The following is a 20,785-nucleotide window of genomic DNA, read 5'->3' as shown; positions in this document are numbered from 1 at the left end:
TTGTTGAGGAGAACACCCAGATACTTATAGGTCCTGACTATCTCAATGCATGTCCCTTGGATCTCCACCGGGGTCGGAGCACTTCTCCATTTACTAAAGTCCACCACCATCTCCTTGGTCTTCCCAGCATTAATCCTGAGCTAGTTCTGCTGGCACCATTCAACAAAGTCCCGGTTTAAGTCTCTGTATTCCCTATCGTCACCATCAGTGATAAGGCCGACTATAGCAGAGACATCGGAGGACTTCTGTAAGTAACAGCTGGAGGAGTTGTGCCTAAAGTCAGCAGTGTACAGTGTGAAGAGAAATGGGGCAAGAACTGTAATGTGTAATGTGCATATGTTTACTTTTATTTCTTTATATTTATTTTAAATAATCCGCAGCGGTCTCCCGCTGCTACCCTAGTAGTTACGCCCCTGGGCTCAAACATGCGATCATCAGGTTGGGTGGCCCCCAGAACAAGTTCCTCTGGTGGACTCTAGACCGACACTGCCTTCGATAACAAATAAGCTCCCAGGTCCCATACCTAAACTTTCGACCTTAAGAGGTGCACGTCCCACATGTAGTAGGAAGGGTAAGAAGTGCATATTTTATTCCTTAAACATTTTCTAATTTGTAAGAATTTATAGAATTCCTCTTGAAATAATGTAAATTTTTCATATATTTTATATGAAAATCAAGGGGAGAGCTCTACTCAATGGAAATCTTGTTTTAGATAAGGGTAGGTCTAAGGGGGTAGATCTTAGCAGATCCCTCTATAGTTTTACAGTATTTTGCATTGTAAGCAAAAAAATTAGTGAGGTCTGATATAACCCATAGGGATAGTGTAAAAAATATTTCACAGTCATGTGAATTCAGTAGCACCCCCTAATGGTTTAGCACAACACTTGCTTTGCAATAACAAGATTTGCATTATATTTGATGGCATACCTATAGAAACATAAAGAGATCAATGCAAATTATTAAAAAAATTTTAACCCCTTAGTAACCAGCCAATCTCATTTTACCATTTTTTTGCATTTTTCCAAATTTTTTTCTTTTTAATGCCGTCAATATAACTGTACGAGGGCTTGTTTTTTTTTTTTTCCGTTGTAAAGGTTCATGGCATGGGGTAGATATACATCATTAATTAGCTTTTTCTGGGAAGGAATAGAAAAAAACCCTCAATTCTGCCATTGACTCTATAAATTGTAAATTTTGCGTCATGAACTTTGAGGCTTAAAGAACCCCATCGGTTTATTCTCAGGGTCAAAATGATTTCGTTGATGCCAAATTTGTTTTGTTTTATGTTTTATTTACTTTTTCAAAATAAAAAAAAAAAAAAGTTTTAACGTAATAAAAAACAAATTATGGCAAAGAAATTTATAAAAATTGGGCTATTGCGCAAGAAACTATTTTCAGTGGTATTTGTCTGAGTCAATCTGGATGCAATATTAAAGATGTGTATTTTTTTTTTTTTTTAATTTAAAAAATATTTCGGGAGGGGGGCTTCTTGTTTTACTTTTTTAACTCTTTTTTTTTAAATTTATTTTATAAGACTTTATTTCATTTTTTTTTTACCTTTTTTTTTAACCCTTTAGGGGACTTGATATAATCACATACATAAGGCCCCTAGCTGCCATCTAAAGGCATTGGCACCCTGTCACCACTGTCACGCCGCTGCCAATGCCTACCTCCCTGCCCAAATGGACTCCCATGCGCAGATGTGAACTCCGACCTTACACCCATCCGCTGCTGTTTGGCTCATACCACTCGTATTCTCTCTTTGGTGGTCAGTGAATTCCTGTGCAATGCTCCGACCCCTCAGAACCTATACAAATAATCAGTTTTGCCTGGAGAGTTCCTTTAATAAACTCTGTCCAGATTATTTTATTGATTCTCATCCATTCCCATGATGCCCAGATCTCTGTATGAAGTTGTATAGGAAGATTACTAGAAATCTAAAGGGTTAAGGGGATATCGTCACTCCTTAAGGAGAGACCACCATATAGGTATGTGAAGACTTATTAAGCCTTTAGCACTCCACTTTGCAAGGGACCATGGACCTAAAGGGAGCAGCCTTTATTGGGCCATATCACTGAGATTCTGTCTTCCTAATTACATCAGGGAAGACAGGCTTGCACATTCCAGTGAGCGCCCTCTATTGGATTGCAACACTGAGGCATCTGACTTCCGAATTACATCATGGAAGACAGATTTGCATATTCTTCCTATGGTCCCTTGCAAAGTGGAGTGCTAAAGGCTTAATAAGTCTCCACACACCTATATGGTGGTCTCTCCCCAAGGAGTGACAATATCCCCTTAACCTTGTCTAAGCTTCTCACCTCTACCAGGTTAGTCTTCTCTACACCGGGCTGACGAGATGCAATAACATCAAAACGGCCGTCCTCGGTTGAGAGACTATACCTGTTAATAATCCCAGCATCATTGCAAAACAAAGGCCTCTTGGAAGGTCGAGCATGATGTTAAAGGGAGCAGCCTTTATTGGGCCATATCACTGAGATTCTGTCTTCCTAATTACATCAGGGAAGACAGGCTTGCACATTCCAGTGAGCGCCCTCTATTGGTTTGCAACACTGAGGCACCCGACTTCCTAATTACATCATGGAAGACAGATTTGCATATTCTTCCCATAGAAATCTAAAGTGATGTCTCTGTCTAAATTGAGGTCATTGCCCACCACGGTCATGTGATATATGATAAGTCATCACCGTTGTGATTTTTATTCTTGGTATGTGGTTTGGCAGTGTTTGGGGACTTTTGTGCTGCTATAACCTGAACCAATCAGGGTTACAGGGGGCGTGTCTCAGACTACCTTGGTCTGGATGCACTGTTAGGTGAAATAGGAGAACTCCTTTATAAAAAGTTGCCTTGTATAGACCACCTCTCAGACCCCCAATGCTCTAGGAATCAGTTCCATTTGGACATCAGTGGCATTGTTATACTGGGACACTGGTCTATTGCCCAGAGCCCTGGTGTGCTAGTGATCAGCATGGCACATTCATTATATCTATGTCCTCAGGCCACGAACAATCCACCCAACCCTCCCTCACTACACCAATACCCCAGATGTTTACAGAATACCAATAATCCTGGTACACACCCAATGAAATAAATTTTATTAAAACCATCTTAAATTATATTATGATGATGAAAAATCAAAAATACAGAAATAGGATTGCAGAATATTCTGATCATCTATTATGAGGAAGTCATTTTTAACATTGATAAAATAAACTAAAATCTTGACAAATTCGTATGTGGATCAATTCACCATGGGTATAATGCTACAGTGTCTTTAGGTACGACACCAGGCTACTATATACATGAGGGCAGCAGACTGCAGCTTCCATAGGGGCATCATTTATCAATACTCTCAAAGGAACCAATCAGAACTCAGATTTTATTCCTTTAAAGAGGACCTTTCATCACCTTCCCCAACTCCAACTCTTTGCATTCTTCGATAGGTGTCACTTTGTTGATTCTCTTGCAGTTGGAATTTTTTCTCTAACCTCCACGGTTTCCGAGCAATCATTTCTGTAATTTTCAGCACAATTATGCTCCCTACTATCAGATGGGAGGTCCTTGGCTGGAGCAGGTAGTCTGGGCACCGCCCACCTGATAGTAGCAACACTGATTGCTCAGGAATGGTGGGGGCTAGAGAAAAAATTCCAACTGCGTTAGAATCAGTAGAGCGGCCTTTATTGAAGGATACAAAGAGTCAGAATTGGTGGATGTCGTGAAAAAGCCTCTTTAACTACTTGGGAAGAATGGATGATTATGTAGATAATCTGTTTTCCCTTAGTCCCAACAGCGGCACAATACGGAGCCTTGTGCCGCTGGTGGGACGACAGGGAATGAGAGCTGCAATGAGATCGGATGCTAAGTCAAGAAGTCCTGTTTTTCTGATACTGCCCCCTACTGCCTGTGTTAGTGATGAACCTTTGAGGTAGAAGTCAAATGAGGAACACAATCTGGCAATTCATCCTAACTCATTTATAAAACTGTCTGACAACCAAAATGGCCACCATTGCAGATATCCTACGGGTTGTCACCTACTTTTTCTAATACACAGTCTGCAAAACTTGACTGGCATCTCCTGTAGGACCTATAATGGTCGCCATATTGGAAGATGTACCTAAAAAATGGTTCAATAAATTTTTTACTTCATGGTGGAAGACGACTCAAAGGGATGTTCATGAAGGAGATGATGTTCATGAAGGAAATATACTTCCGTTTTGTGTATACAGCTCCTACGTGTTTCCATGGTCACAGACTACAAACAAGCCTGTAATAGAGATGGATAGTTCTACAGAGGAGCTGCATACACAAAACGACTGGCCATTTTTAATCAAAACTATTGATAAAGTTATCTCCCTTTTTATTTTTGGTGACAAACGGGTTTTGCTCATTTTTTGGCACGACATACAGTACAAACTGGCGCGATCATTGATCAAATGGGCAAAATAATAACAACAATATCCCCTCCCCCAGTCAGCAGAGAATATTTGCATTATTTTAGCTATTGCATTTGGGAATATTGGGTGTGGGGGGGGGATGTTCTTCAGAAGACCTGAGGTTATTAGAAGCAGATAAGTGCACAGTGCAGACCACAAAGAGGCGGGGCTTGTGACAATTTGGTAGACAAAAAGGGTGGAGCTAAAAATATAATGCTGGGGATGTAGAGTGGACATCCATTGCACACAGTGGGGAGGTTTATTAAGACAGGCATTTCTTCCTTTTGCTAAGCCCCGTCCTCAACATGTGCTCAACTTTTTGGAAAATTTGATGCATAGATCTCTGTTTGCAAAATGTGCAACTTTTATCATCCTGGTGAGACCCTGGTATGAATTGTACATTATATAAGATCCAATTTTCTTCTATTTCCATGTAGATCCAGCCTGGTGCCTGGTCCTAAAGCACCTGTTACATCTTGTGGATTACGAAGCTCATTTCACATTTCAGGGTAGGATGGAAAACTTGCAATGCCGCACATGTTCCCGCGATTCCTTGCAATGTAGACGTACCCTTTATCTCCGTAGTTCTGTCCCCAGCTGGGAAACAAACATAGCAGTATATTGGTACAGGTCATATGTGAATTCAAATTTACTTAGTATAACTGTGCGGGAGAGCAGATAGATTATAATGTGGTTAGTCCTCCTCCCTCTTCCCCTCTCACAGCAGACACAGGGAGAGAGATACTGCAGCAACTTTCCCTCTGTCCCATATTATATACCCTGTTTTACAGTAGATGGCTCTTTCTTGGTGACTGAGAAGGTTCTGACAACTTACAGAGGGCCGTCAGACAAGGGGAACTATAGAAACCTTGTCCTATACCCAATGTCACCCCTTTCTGGGCAATGTGAAGATTTTTGGTGTGGGATATCTAATATGGTCATGATGATGTCTCTTGGACATACCACCTTTCTTTGGACTGTGTCCCATGCATATACTTATACAATCCAGACCTCACCTGTTCTTTATAAGCCAATAGTCTTTTCCGTTAAGGTTTCCGTACCCCACAGCAAGGACTCCATGGTTGACATCTTGAGTGCAGGTTGGATCATCATAGACACCTACAGAAGAAGACATGTTGTTTAATGAAGGTCTTTCCACAGCAGCGTGCTACAATCTTTGCAGCAATTCAGGGTGTGCAGTGTGGATATGGCGCAGTCAGGGATAGGCCCAAGATGGCGGCCTCAGTGGTAGCAGCTTTTGGCGCCAAGTCCTCTTGTAGGCCTAAAGCCAGGGCAGAGATGAAGGGAGCTGCACTGTGGCCATGGTTTTGGAACCTCTGTGGCACTCACTTGCTTCCTATGTAGTGGTGTTTCGAATTGCCCTTGATATTTCAGGTTCATGTGGCTCAGTTCCCTGACAAGTTTGGATAAAACTGGAAGTGAAATTATTCTACTCTGGGGTATAATAGGTGGAGGCCCAGGGGAGGTGTAAAAAATATAAGCAATTATACTCACCTTCCATTACCTCTTTTGGGCCTCCTTGTGGCGTCCAACGCTCTCTTGGTGACATAATGCATCTGGGGACACCACTGAGGCCAATTTACATGGGCACACCAAGCGTCATGACCCTCAGTGTGTCCATGTGATGGCTGTGGTCCTATCACAGGCCTCAGCGGTGACCCCGGGCACATGACATCACCAGGAGAGCGCCGGACACCACAAGAAGGCCAGAAGAGACCCCAGAGTATAATAATTTACTGTAATGCATGTTGTGGTGGCCATTTTAGCTCGCCCAAGACTAATCCCCAATTGTTTGGTTTAGTTAAAAACCAAACACTTTAGAATATTTGGGTCGAACCTGGCTCGGAACAAATCAGTTCGCCCATCTCTAGTCATCAATATCAAAATCCTGGAAAAACTCTAAGACAATACACATCAAACGGCATCCATATAATGGACCCCACTTGATCTAGAATGGCCGACAGTTTTTATATGCAGTGAACCTTACGATGAGTTAATAAATTTTTGTTACAACTCAGACAAAATTTCCAAACTCAAAACTGTGATCTACAAAAAAAATCATGGCAGCCATCGCCCTGCCGCTCATATCACGGAGTCCCTTACCACTTTTATATAAATAGAATGATGGGTGCCTGGCATCAATTGCCACAGATACTGGACCAATGTTGGCTATGGCTTGCTTTAGGTTGTCTTCAGTTCCAGGAACCACCTCTGTATACTTCGCACATGTGGCTGCTTTGGTAGATGGGTTATAATTGCATTTTCCAGCCTAGAAGAGATCTATGATCTATTAGATTTCTATTACAAGTTTCATATATAGTTTGCAAGTACAGTTAAAGCTATCAGAACCCAGAATATCAAACCAACGTCACAGATAGATAGGTCCGTGCTGCCAGAAGCCAGAATATCACCCCAGCCCTGCAGATAGATAGGTTAGAGTCACCAGAACCCAAAATATCAACCCAGTCCTGCAGATAGATAGGTTAGAGTCACCTGAACAAAGAATATTTACCTGGCCCTGTAAATAGATAATTTAGGGTCACCTGATTCATAAAGTGTTTTCCACCTGTGAATCAGAGCATCTGTTGCAAAGACATTGCTGTTTTTGTCAATATAAAAATTAGCTATTTGAAGCAATGAGGGTGTTGTGTTTCTCCAAAAAAGTTCTTTTGCATATTGACAAAAATGCCAATATCTTGTCAACTGAATCACCATTTCACAAATAAAATACAAGTGACGCTAACCTATCTTCTGTGGAGTTGGGTTGCTATGTTGGGTTCTGGTGACAGTAACCTATCTATCTGCAGGGCTGGGGTGATACGCTGGTACTGGGGATACTAACCTAACTATCTGCAGGGCTGGGGTGATATGCTGGTTCTGGTGACACTAACCTATCTATCTGCAGGGCTGGGGTGATATGCTGGTTCTGGTGACACTAACCTATCTATCTGCAGGGCTGGGGTGATATGCTGGGTCTGGTGACACTAACCTATCTATCTGCAGGGCTGGGGTGATATGCTGGGTCTGGTGACACTAACCTATCTATCTGCAGGGCTGGGGTGATATGCTGGTTCTGGTGACACTAACCTATCTATCTGCAGGGCTGGGGTGATATGCTGGGTCTGGTGACAGTAACCTATCTATCTGCAGGGCTGGGGTGATATGCTGGGTCTGGTGACACTAACCTATCTATCTGCAGGGCTGGGGTGATATGCTGGTTCTGGTGACTAACCTATCTATCTGCAGGGCTGGGGTGATATGCTGGGTCTGGTGACACTAACCTATCTATCTGCAGGGCTGGGGTGATATGCTGGTTCTGGTGACACTAACCTATCTATCTGCAGGGCTGGGGTGATACGCTGGTTCTGGTGACACTAACCTATCTATCTGCAGGGCTGGAGTGATATGCTGGTTCTGGTGACTAACCTATCTATCTGCAGGGCTGGGGTGATATGCTGGGTCTGGTGACTAACCTATCTATCTGCAGGGCTGGGGTGATATGCTGGGTCTGGTGACACTAACCTATCTATCTGCAGGGCTGGGGTGATATGCTGGTTCTGGTGACACTAACCTATCTATCTGCAGGGCTGGAGTGATATGCTGGTTCTGGTGACAGTAACCTATCTATCTGCAGGGCTGGGGTGATATGCTGGGTCTGGTGACACTAACCTATCTATCTGCAGGGCTGGGGTGATACGCTGGTTCTGGTGACACTAACCTATCTATCTGCAGGGCTGGAGTGATATGCTGGTTCTGGTGACTAACCTATCTATCTGCAGGGCTGGGGTGATATGCTGGTTCTGGTGACACTAACCTATCTATCTGCAGGGCTGGGGTGATATGCTGGGTCTGGTGACAGTAACCTATCTATCTGCAGGGCTGGGGTGATATGCTGGGTCTGGTGACACTAACCTATCTATCTGCAGGGCTGGGGTGATATGCTGGTTCTGGTGACTAACCTATCTATCTGCAGGGCTGGGGTGATATGCTGGGTCTGGTGACACTAACCTATCTATCTGCAGGGCTGGGGTGATATGCTGGTTCTGGTGACACTAACCTATCTATCTGCAGGGCTGGGGTGATACGCTGGTTCTGGTGACACTAACCTATCTATCTGCAGGGCTGGAGTGATATGCTGGTTCTGGTGACTAACCTATCTATCTGCAGGGCTGGGGTGATATGCTGGGTCTGGTGACACTAACCTATCTATCTGCAGGGCTGGGGTGATATGCTGGTTCTGGTGACACTAACCTATCTATCTGCAGGGCTGAAGTGATTTCTGGCAGTTTCTGCAGCGGAGTCTCCAAAGAAGAAGATGTGAACTTAGCCACAGCTACACAGACAAGTGCTCAAATAAAGAACAGAAGAGACACCGAGCGGCCTGTAGTGTAATATTGTTAAGGACAACAATGGTGTGAGACCGTTTTAGGCTCACCTTTGGGGGTTGTGAATACACAACTCTGTACTGGCGCTGGAAGCAATTGCTAGAGGCCCCCTCTCTGCAATGTGTAGGTTCCTGGCATCCCGTGGGTGCATAAGCATGCAATGTAGGACCAATAACTGGATCAATGTTGGATGATCCAGTAGATAAGAAACCGCGCTCCAAAGATGGATACAACAACGACTTTTATTGAATGATCTAGGCACCTAGATCTAGATCATTCAATAAAAGTCGTTGTATCCATCTGTGGAGCGCGGTTTCTTATCTTATCTACTGGATCATACAACATTGATCCAGTTACTGGTCCTACATTGCACACAGACAAGTGCGGCACTGTACATGGTTGCAATGCTATAAGAAGTGCCTTGGTCACATTGTTCTGCTAAAAATGAAAGGTCCCAATGGTTACACAAGGATAACCAAACCTGCAAACCCCTTTAACAGTTCACCTCGAAGACATTCCAAAAATATTCAGGAATTGTGTCAACAGACTCCTAATATGATGTTGTGGTTATTGGAATTATAGTCCATGGGTGGAGGGCTATGGGATTTCGAGGGATCCCTCAAAGTCTACTTTAGTACCCAACGTAAGGGGTTGATGTTGCCAACATTTACGTACCACTTACTTACCGTGCCGTGATATGGGTAAGAAGAGTCGGAATCGATACCATTATTGTCTATCACATACTGAAAGGCTTGGGTCATAAATCCGCCATCACATCCTTTATTTCCATACTTTGTGGAACAATCTACAAGATTCTGAGGACTGAGGGAGACCAGTGTTCCAGTCTTTATCTTCATTTGTCCCTCCAAGGCACCGACGGCACTGAATGCCCAGCAGGATCCACAGGAACCCTGGAAAGTGGAGACCATGTAGGTGATTTTCCATGTTGATCCATGTACCTCCAGGGCTATCTTTAGGGGTAGATGACAATATCCTTACCTGGTTTTTAACCTCTGTGACACATCCTTTTTCCCTCCAGTCCACAGAGTCGGGCAGGTTAGAGGTCTTGGTTGCGTTCCATGTATTACTGAGATAGTTCTGCCTGTCATCACGAGGAGGTAACACTAACCCAGCAAGCTCGGCTTCTACCTCCTCACTGGTCTAGGGAAAGGAAAGAAGGTCATATTGGGTCCATGCTCCGATCTTCACCTACATGTACGCCACCGCATGGAGGTATTATCATGTGGTGATATTATTCATTCACTACTAAGACATGGTAATATTGGCTTACAATATGGTAGCATTCACTCACTGTATGATAGTGTTATTTATTCACTGTATGTTAGTATTATTTGGTCACTGAATGAAGGTATAGTTGGTCACTATGAAGGTATTATTTAGTCACTGTATGAAGGTATTATTTAGTCACTGTATGATGTTATTAGTTGGTCACACTATGTTAGTATTATTTATTCACTATATATTTGGTCACTGTATGAAGGTATTATTTGATCACTATGAAGGTATAATTTGGTCACTGTATGATGGTATTATTTGGTTACTTTGAAGGTATTAGTTGGTCACTGTATGTTGGTATTATTTGGTTACTTTGAAGGTATTAGTTGGTCACTGTATGTTGGTATTATTTAGTCACTGTATGAAGGTATTATTTAGTCACTGTATGATAGTATTATTTAGTCACTGTATGATGTTATTAGTTGGTCACACTATGTTAGTATTATTTATTCACTATATATTTGGTCACTGTATGACAGTATTATTTGATCACTATGAAGGTATAATTTGGTCACTGTATGATGGTATTATTTGGTTACTTTGAAGGTATTATTTGGTCTCTGTATAATGGTATTATTTTATGGTCACTGTATGATGGTATTACTTGGTCACTGAATGATGATATTGTTTGGTCACTGTATGTTGGCATTATTTGGTCACTGTATGTTGGCATTATTTGGTCACTGTATGATGGTATTAGTTGGTCACCGTATGATGGTATTATTTGGTCACTATATGATGGTATAATTTAGTCAATAATTATAATTTGGTCACTGTAACTATGAAGGTATAATTTGGTGACTGTATGAGGTAATATTTGGTCATTGTATGTTGGTATTATTTAGTCACTGTATGATGGTATTATTTAGTTACTGTTTGATGGTATTATTTAGTTACTGTTTGACGGTATTATTTGGTCACTTTATAATGGTATTATTTAGTCACTGTATGATAGTATTGTTTGGTCACTATTTGCCACTATTAGATTAAACCTTTGCTCATTCTGGGCTCAGCAGTCGAGTGGTCAGTGAGATTGACAACTATGTCTACATGCACACTAGGACCGCCTACTGGACTCCTAAGCCCAGAATGAACAGAGATGCAACTGAATAAATGAATAACAGGTTATACTAATTCTTTTCCCACAAAACTATATATCGCTCTCCTCAGCTCCTCCTGCTCTGCCATGTGCTGCCTGCATTTTCTATGGCCAGACTTCCATGTTGTGCCCTTATTAGTCTTTATCCTGCCCGGCTAAGTAATGTAACATGAAGAATAGACTAATCTCTCAGTACCAGCTAGTCCCATATATATGACATACTATAGATTACACCTACCATATCTGCAAGATGGTTCATGCCAACACTGTAGGAGTGAACGCCCAGTTCATGTTCAAGATTATGTAGGGTGACAAACTTGAAGTTCTTTTCCCATATAATTCGCCTCGTCAGATCTTCTTTCTGTTCAAAAATATAAATGTCACACGTTTTATACATGTATTACAAAAATTTCCAAAAACATCTTCCAGTAACAGGAGGTATGAAGAAAAAAGTTTGATGTGATGGATTTTGTATAGGGCCCGCGGCCTTTGCTGTAGTATCATACATTGAAAATTACTTTCACATATGGGATTATGTCGTTTTAGGAATCCTATCAAAGTAATAGGGTGGCAGAAGTACCACCATAGCTGATGCTATGAGCCCAGGACATTAGGGGCCCAACAACCCACTTGTGTGGTCATAACGTGGCCCATGCAATGGGGTGGTGACCCCTGGATCAGAAGAGGCACCAGAGTAATGGGCTGCATTACGGCTTGATTTTTTTTTTTCATTATATAGACCTTTACCTAGTGGATTATTCCAACAAGAAATCACCCATATTCAATCACCCATTCCTGATCCTGACCAGGGCTGTCTCCTCCTGGAGGCGCGCTGGTTAGGAGTGGGGATCGGTGAGTGAATATTGTCTCTTACCTGCTGGAATAATCCACTAGGTCCCGGCCTAAAGTGTTACACTGTGGGGGCCAGTAAGGGGGCAGTATATTGAGGGGAGGGCAACAAAGGGGGCAGTTACTGTATGGGAGCCTATAAATTATAATGTTTAGGGGCAAATAATGGGGACAGTATACTTTGTAGGGGTCCAATAAAGGGAGTACGGTAGTTACTGTACGGGAGTCAATAAAAGGGACAATTACTATAGATCAGGGGACATTATAGTGAGTTGGGTCAATAAAGGGGACAGTATACTGTATGGTGGGTCAGTACAGGAGCAGTATACTGTATGCTGGGTCAGTACAGGAGCGGTGTACTGTATGGTGGGTCAGTACAGGAGCAGTATACTGTATGGTGGGTCAGTACAGGAGAAGTATACTGTATGGTGGGTCAGTACAGGAGCGGTGTACTGTATGGTGGGTCAGTACAGGAGCAGTATACTGTATGCTGGGTCAGTACAGGAGCGGTGTACTGTATGGTGGGTCAGTACAGGAGCGGTATACTGTATGGTGGGTCAGTACAGGAGCGGTATACTGTATGCTGGGTCAGTACAGGAGCGGTGTACTGTATGGTGGGTCAGTACAGGAGCGGTATACTGTATGGTGGGTCAGTACAGGAGCGGTATACTGTATGGTGGGTCAGTACAGGAGCAGTATACTGTATGGTGGGTCTGTACAGGAGCAGTATACTGTATGGTGGGTCAGTACAGGAGCGGTATACTGTATGGTGGGTCAGTACAGGAGCGGCATACTGTATGGTGGGTCAGTATAGGAGCGGTATACTGTATGGTGGGTCAGTACAGGAGCAGTGTACTGTATGATGGGTCAGTACAGGAGCAGTATACTGTAAGGTGTGTCAGTACAGGAGCAGTATCCTGTATGGTGGGTCAGTACAGGAGCGCTATACTGTATGGTGGGTCTGTACAGGAGCAGTATACTGTATGGTGGGTCAGTACAGGAGCGGTATACTGTATGGTGGGTCAGTACAGGAGAAGTATACTGTATGGTGGGTCAGTACAGGAGCGGTATACTGTATGGTGGGTCAGTACAGGAGCAGTATACTGTATGGTGGGTCAGTACAGGAGCAGTATCCTGTATGGTGGGTCAGTACAGGAGCGCTATACTGTATGGTGGGTCTGTACAGGAGCAGTATACTGTATGGTGGGTCAGTACAGGAGCGGTATACTGTATGGTGGGTCAGTACAGGAGAAGTATACTGTATGGTGGGTCAGTACAGGAGCGGTATACTGTATGGTGGGTCAGTACAGGAGCAGTATACTGTATGGTGGGTCAGTACAGGAGAGGTATACTGTATGGTGGGTCAGTACAGGAGCGGTATACTGTATGGTGGGTCAGTACAGAAGCGGTATACTGTATGGTGGGTCAGTACAGGAGCAGTATACTGTAAGGTGGGTCAGTAGAGGAGCGGTATACTGTATGGTGGGTCAGTATAGGAGCGGTATACTGTAAGGTGTGTCAGTACAGGAGCGGTATACTGTATGGTGGGTCAGTACAGGAGCAGTATACTGTATGGTGGGTCAGTACAGGAGCAGTATACAGTATGGTGGGTCAGTACAGGAGCAGTATACTGTATGGTGGGTCAGTACAGGAGCAGGATACTGTATGGTGGGTCAGTACAGGAGCAGTATACTGTATGGTGGGTCAGTAGAGGAGCAGTATACTGTCTGGTGGGTCAGTACAGGAGCAGTATACTGTATGGGGCGGGGGGCTTGTAAAGGGGAATTTTACTGTGGGAAAAAGCTTTAGGTGAGTAGCGGTGTGTAATTTCTAACTGCCCAGGGGCAAGATTCCCAGCCAAAATTTTGGAATGGGGGTCCAATCTTTCCTAGTTAAGCCCCTGGAGAAAGTTGTCCAGACCAGCAAGCCTCTTATGTAAAAGGATATTGATCGTGTTCTCGTTACTGTAATGCGATGATGGTGACAATTATATTATGTCACTATTGTATTTTCTTACCACATTCTCATATTTCTTGTTATATGTAAATTTCCATAGACTCCAGTGATTGTCCAGTGCAGGGTCAATGAAGGCATTCACAGACACGGCTACAAAGGCTACCAGCAAAATACACTGCAAGGACTTCATCCTGTCCAGGAGAAATGAGACTTGTATAATACGGACAATTCATGGGTCAGACAAGACTATATCTAAGAACTAGGTCTAGGCTACATGTTATTTACACCAATGTATACAGTATTACGGTGACTATTTGTAATATGTATACATGTACGGCTGTCAGGAGCTGATAGATCATAGAAGTCATGGGAAGCAGCTCTGTCTGTAGAACATGAGCTGCAATACCAGACACAACCTGTGGGAAAGAGTGGCGCTGTTTCTAAAAAAAAAAACAACTGATACTGTCCTTTCTTTATTATTATATTCTAGAGTGTTTTAGAGCATACATGGCTGCTGATTCAACCTTTATAATATATGTCCTATTTATGTTGAGGCAGGCCTGGCTATATGCTGATATCCAGGGCTCAGCTTCATATAATAGACAGTCAAGTCAAGTCCACTTGAGTAAGAGCCACTGACTGTTACCATCATATAGGCTTATAGCCATAGGAGTTCCAAATGATCTGCATGGACATAAAGGACAAAACTCTGACTATCTGAAACCACCACTAGAGGGAACTTAATAAAAAAAATAAATTGGATGGGTTTTGGCAGTAAGAGTTCCCCTAGTGGCGACTGCAGGTTTCTACATCTAGGGATCACAATGTACATTTTTCTCCTATCAGTATGTCTTTGTAGAATGGGAGGAAATCCACGCAAACACGGGGAGAACATACAAACTCCTTGCAGATGTTGTTCCTGGTGGGATTCAAACCCAGGACTCCAGTGCTGCAGTGCTAACCGCTGAGTCACCGTGTTGCTCCGTGACTTTTTTTTATGACAAATTATGACATCTGCTTATCTTAGCTATGGTTTCTGACCATATATCTTAGGCAATACTGGATATACATGTACAAGCAGATGATACACTTACTTCCCCATTGTCGCTCAACATAACTGACAAAAGCAGAAGTATTATATATGGAGGCCATAGAAAGTATAGACGTAAGCAGAAAAACAAACACTTCTTATAAAAACTGAAGCAGGTGACTAGTCAGACCTAGCAACCACTTCTCTAGTATACAATGGCGTATATAGAAGACAGAGGGCAGTATTGTGATGCTGGGATTTGCCCCTGCCCAGGGAGTGGTGTCTATTTACCTCCTTCCATGGCCCTTGGGCCAATTTCTCACCCTTGTGTTTGCTAATTATGTCTGTTCTCTACAGAGAAGAGTCCTGCACAGGTTCTCATCCCCCAGTCGTAAAAGGAGATGGGAACAACCAGGCTGTGGCCCCTCTAGGCCCCCCTCAGGCCAGGGCCCCATAGCAGCTCCCTAGGAAGAGCTAGATCTATACCTATACATGTATTCTCCAGTTGATGTTGCTTTTTAGACTAGATATAAAGTGAACATGTACGGACGACAACAGGAAGGTCTCCAGTATGTGAAATTTCCCAGAGTTTCCCAGAGGATCCTCTAAATGAGGCCATGTAAGTGACATAAACTAATGTGAAGCTTCTTTATAGTCAGCGAGAATTCCCCAAATATCAGGAGCTGCTGCTTAAGAAAATCCCCAAATCTGATAAGGAGTGTTCCTTTAAATTGGGCCTTACCTATCAGAATTGTCTAATAGTAAGACTATCCTTGTTGCCCCTGACTATGTGGACGGATCTACAACCATTACCAATCGCTCCCCCCCATAGTAAACCTAAATATTAAACCCATAGCCTGAATATTTTTCCATATCAATCTCTCCGATAGTAAGAGTATAACCTTGTAATAACTTGGATCAGGATTGGCATGTGCAGAACTGAACTCCCAGTCGGCGAGTCCGCCTTGCCCATCCTCGACTCATTTTCTATGAAGCACCGACAGCCAACAGAAAGAGGACCAGTTCGACGCCATCATGTATATCCAACAAAAATATGTCCAGACTAGAGATGAGCAAGTTGTAAGACACTGACCTGGATTGGTGACGGCTGAGTGCAAGTCCTGGAACGTGGGCGGGAGCAGGTTGGGAAACTTGCCCTATAAGAACCCCTGACTGAACCTGCCTAACGTCAGAGTAACGTCCTTACAAGGGCGCCCCTCACAGGAACCTAAATAGATTCCCTATAATAACCCTACAGTGGGCTGAGATGTAAAATGAAACAGGGAATAACTAGTAGCGGCAGGTAACAGAGAACAATAGCTGTATAGAGTTCAAGCTAGTCCAGTAGTAGGTATAGGTAGGAAGTAGAATGCTGAAATAAACCAGAAGACGAAGCAGGCAAGGAACAGGAAGGGAAAACAAAGATTAAGAGTTTGTAGCAAGTGTACCAGAATACAGAACCTGGAAATACCAAAGTATATAGAACCTATAGCAGGCAAATGAAGATGGGTGAGTGGAGTTAAAATAGGAACTGGGAAACAACCCCACCCATCACAGATGGGAATGACTGGCCAGACACCCTGCCAGTCAAGCCGACACCAAGGAGGCAACTTAACCCCTTAGTGTACTAAACACGGCCAGAGGAATCACTGACACGCCTCCGGGGCATGCGCCGCCTGGCAGGGAAGCCATGGCGTCCGCGAATCCTGACACAAGTAGTATTCGATCAAATACCTCCCCGCCATAGGTATGCGTGTAAGCGGCCGAACACCAAGAGGTTAAACACATCGGCGAGTCCGTCTTGCCCATCCTCGACTCATTTTCTATGAAGCACTGCCAGCCAACAGAAAGAGGGCCAGTTCGACACCATCTTGTATATCCAACAAAAATATGTCCAGACTAGAGATGAGCGAGTAGTATTCAATTGAATACCTCCCCGTCATAGGTATGCGTGTAATCGGCTGAACAACAAGAAGTTAAACACATCGGCGAGTCCGTCTTGCCCATCCTCGACTCATTTTCTATGAAGCACCGCCAGCCCACAGAAAGAGGGCCAGTTCAACACCATCTTGTATATCCAACAAAAATATGTCCAGACTAGAGATGAGCGAGTAGTATTCAATTGAATACCTCCCCGCCATAGGAATGCGTGTAAGCGGCCGAACACCAAGAGGTTAAACACGTCGAATATTCGATGCGCTTAACTCTTTGGTGTTCGGTCGCTTACACACATACCTATGGCGAGGAGGTATTTGATCGAATACTACTCGCTCATCTCTAGTCCAGACCTATCTCATTGTGGTGTACAAAATCAGTGCGCATAAGGTGCGCACAAGGCGAGACGCTTGGCTGTCACTGTCCTGGCTATTTCCGCAGCTATGGCGTCGTGGGCACCTTGCCAAGGGACCCTGGGAACGATTTCTGACCATACTAACTCATTGAAAAAAACATGGGATCCTCTGCAAGTCAACCCACATTGCTAACCAATTGACAATGATTTTGCCACTTGCCATGGCCTATAACCAGCCATGCATGGGTCTGAGGTGGAAGGGGGGCAAACTAAGACCCTAGTACCACACTTGGCTCGTACCACCATTGCGTCCCCATTCATGAAAGAAGTAGGGGATGGTGCATGGCAGGACAGAGGAAAAACAGGACCTAAATGGGCACACCAGGCTGCCAAACAGTCCATATCCCTACAACAAAACCAATCAGAACTCAGCTTTCATTTAGCCATAGCAGTTTAAGAAATGAAAGCTGAGCACCGATTGGTTGCCATTGGTAGCGTAGATTTAGGCCTAGTATTTTATGGTTAGTGCAGGGTTTAAGGGGGCAGAGCGTGATACACATGGATTTAAAGGGAGAGTCCAGTGTCATGGGTGCCCCTCCATAGAAATAAGATAATGTATCGGTTTTACCAAGTCATTTACTTAAAGGGGTTACCCTAAGACAAAAAATCACCATGCACCCATAGGATTGGTGATAAGTGTCATCACTAGATGGGAGCCCCAGAGATTACAAAAACAGAGGTTCCCTAGTCGCCCGTGTGAATGGATCAGTAGTGCATGGATTCGGCACCACCACTCTAGCAACCCTCCGAGACCCTCATTCGCACAGAAGACAATGGAGCAGTGGTCTACATTAGACTCAGGGACCACGGGATCCCATTGGTCGGACCCCTAACAATTACATATTTATCACTTATCCTGTGTGTACGTCACACATTTTCTATGGGGGTGTGCGGCATACAAGCTGTATACACGAAACGGGAGGATTCATATTAATGCAAAATGTTTACAAAGTTGCAATGTTTTTAACAAAACCATTGAGCAGTACGTGACCAAAGATTTCATCATTTCAGCTTCCTCTACTTCCTTGTATGTCGACATCACCGTAGCTTTATCCTGTGTGTCAGACAGGGCCTAGATGGCGAGAGCAGCGGCTCAGTGACATCTTAATAAAATGACTGACGGTCAGGATCATCGGGCTAGTGCCCCCTCCCCACATCTACGCTCGCAGCATATATGACCTAAGCAGCACTGCTTGTATGTAAGGGGTTAAAAGGCCGGAATTAAAGGTTGTTAACCACAGCACCCTCCCATGGGTGTAATTTTGGCATTTCCCCAAAGTTTTCTATGTTTACAAATATGGCAAGTTCAGGGGTATAACGCTAATGCTAAGTGTATCACAGGGCTCCCCCACCTACCGTGTGGTGTCTTCTGATGTAGCTGAGGGGACGTTTGCCTCCCCCTTTTGCTCCCGCTATAGGTACAGCTGTGCACCAAAGCAGGAAAACCACATGAACACCCCTGATAGGGACTGGTGACGGCCATGTTTATTACACTCCCCTGACTTTTATAACGGCAAAGTACAATCTGCCATGGCATACAGACAACCCGGTGAAGGATTGATCTATAATGGCCCGTTAGCTACTTGTCACAATCTATCGGAGAATTGCCTAACCCCTGCAATGGTGGTCTGCAAGAATATTGCTTAATTCTTGCAGACCACCATTATATTACATAAGAGGATGTGCTTGCACCACCAGCACCACCAGTGTTTCCATTCCGTTTCCACCCTCTCCCCTAAAAAAAATGCTAAAAGTGAACTCCCATCTTATAGACATTCCAAAATTATTCAATTAACCCCTTCCTGCCATGTAATGTACATCACTTGTTGCATTAGAGTGTGTGCACTGGGCTCAGACCCTGCCCCATACACCCACCTGCAGCACCTGCTCACCATGTCGATACTCCTAGTATACCCTGTCATGCGTTAAAGTATTGCACAAGCTATCACATGTTTCCTAGAGGGACTAAAAAAGTGAAGACAAGTTTTTTTTAAAGTATAACCCCCTCCTCAAATATGTAAAAACTCTAAAGACATCCACACCCCGCTTCTCTTACATACATGGCATAAACCTATCGGCAAATGTTCGATCCATTAAAATATCACATTAACCCGCCCAATATATTAGAAAATGTGTCAAAATTGCAATTTTTTTAATCCTCTCATCCACCCCTTCCTCAAAAAAGAAAGGAATATGAAATGATAATAATGGCATGCATGTGTACCCCATTGTGGTACCATTACAAATTAGAGTTTTCCCCGCAAAAAACACACCCTCTATGTGTCTATCTCTTATAACACTGCACATTAGGTTGGACTTGATGGACTGATGTTGAAATCCAACGTCATCTACTATATAGGTGACCCTATAGCTATTAATCGGTCGAGTGTGCATGTGATCCTAATGCGGAGGAGGGAATAAGTCGCTGTCAGACACAAAATAAAGATTGGAAATATTGAAATCCAAGATGTCTGACCCTTGTTTTTCAGGGGATAGTTACACATGCTCATACACATTAGATGGTCAGCTACTGCCGAAATCAGGGGTATGGCCACCATTTATGTAATGTATACGGGCGCTGATCTCCCACGCACCTATGCATATGTAAGATCTCAGAACTACCAGGGTGTGACATAAAGTGGCCTTATTGAGAAATTGCACATCTTAGGGTTCCTGTAAGTCCTCCCACCATGTAACATTACATACAGCCGCTCTGCAGCCTGGCATGGCTGATAACAGAGATCAATAGACTATCAAACCTGACGGCAAATGCAGATTAGATTAGTAGAGAAGTTAACGACATAGTGTATAGTATAGTGGATGTGTCCTGCAACCTGCACTTACCTGAGTACAGCCAGGAAATAAGTCGCCGCCTTCACCTGATGTTATTATAAGACGTAACTTGGAGACCGGAGGAGACCCAGAGGGAGAGCTTGTTGTTGGGTTTCGTATATATCACTTCTGCTCTGAGAACAGGGAACAGGAAGGCTGGGGAATAAAAGATTTTCACTTTCATTATGTCATCGCCTCTTCTCCAATCACTATTTCCATTTCTGTTATTTCCCCCTTCTCAGATATCCCTCCCCCTCAGAAGTCGCAGCTCGTAGCACAGTGACTGAGCGTCCAAGTGTACAGAGAACAAACATCTGGTATTGAGTTACAGAGGAGAGAGCTGAAGGAAACCCAGGTGGAGGTGGCGGTGCACCCAGATAGGTCAGGTGCATCAGTGTATTGCACCAAGGCATCCAAAATATTAAATGAAGCAATGATGTAGCAGGTATGGTGTCAACATCTATATAGTCTGCCCAAGTCAAGGCCAGTGGGTAAGGGATTTGGATGGATTAG

The 20,785-nt window shown here is 43.7% G+C and overlaps 1 protein-coding gene across 1 annotated transcript; it reads right to left on the bottom strand.

Moving 5' to 3' along the window:
* Positions 1–3,107: 3,107 nt before the first annotated feature.
* LOC142214258 (cathepsin S-like) lies at positions 3,108–20,443 on the bottom strand. The gene is made up of 8 exons (XM_075283154.1): positions 20,285–20,443; positions 14,122–14,251; positions 11,494–11,616; positions 9,860–10,021; positions 9,547–9,771; positions 6,579–6,744; positions 5,471–5,573; positions 3,108–5,051 (listed from the first exon to the last, which is right to left on the bottom strand). The coding sequence occupies exons 2-8, from the start codon at positions 14,248–14,250 to the stop codon at positions 4,952–4,954; spliced, it is 1,008 nt and encodes a 335-aa protein (XP_075139255.1). The 5' UTR covers position 14,251; positions 20,285–20,443; the 3' UTR covers positions 3,108–4,951.
* Positions 20,444–20,785: the final 342 nt, after the last annotated feature.

Source organism: Leptodactylus fuscus, chromosome 7 (assembly GCF_031893055.1).
Source record: "Leptodactylus fuscus isolate aLepFus1 chromosome 7, aLepFus1.hap2, whole genome shotgun sequence".
NCBI lineage: Eukaryota > Metazoa > Chordata > Amphibia > Anura > Leptodactylidae > Leptodactylus > Leptodactylus fuscus.
This window is presented reverse-complemented; position numbering and strand designations above follow the sequence as displayed.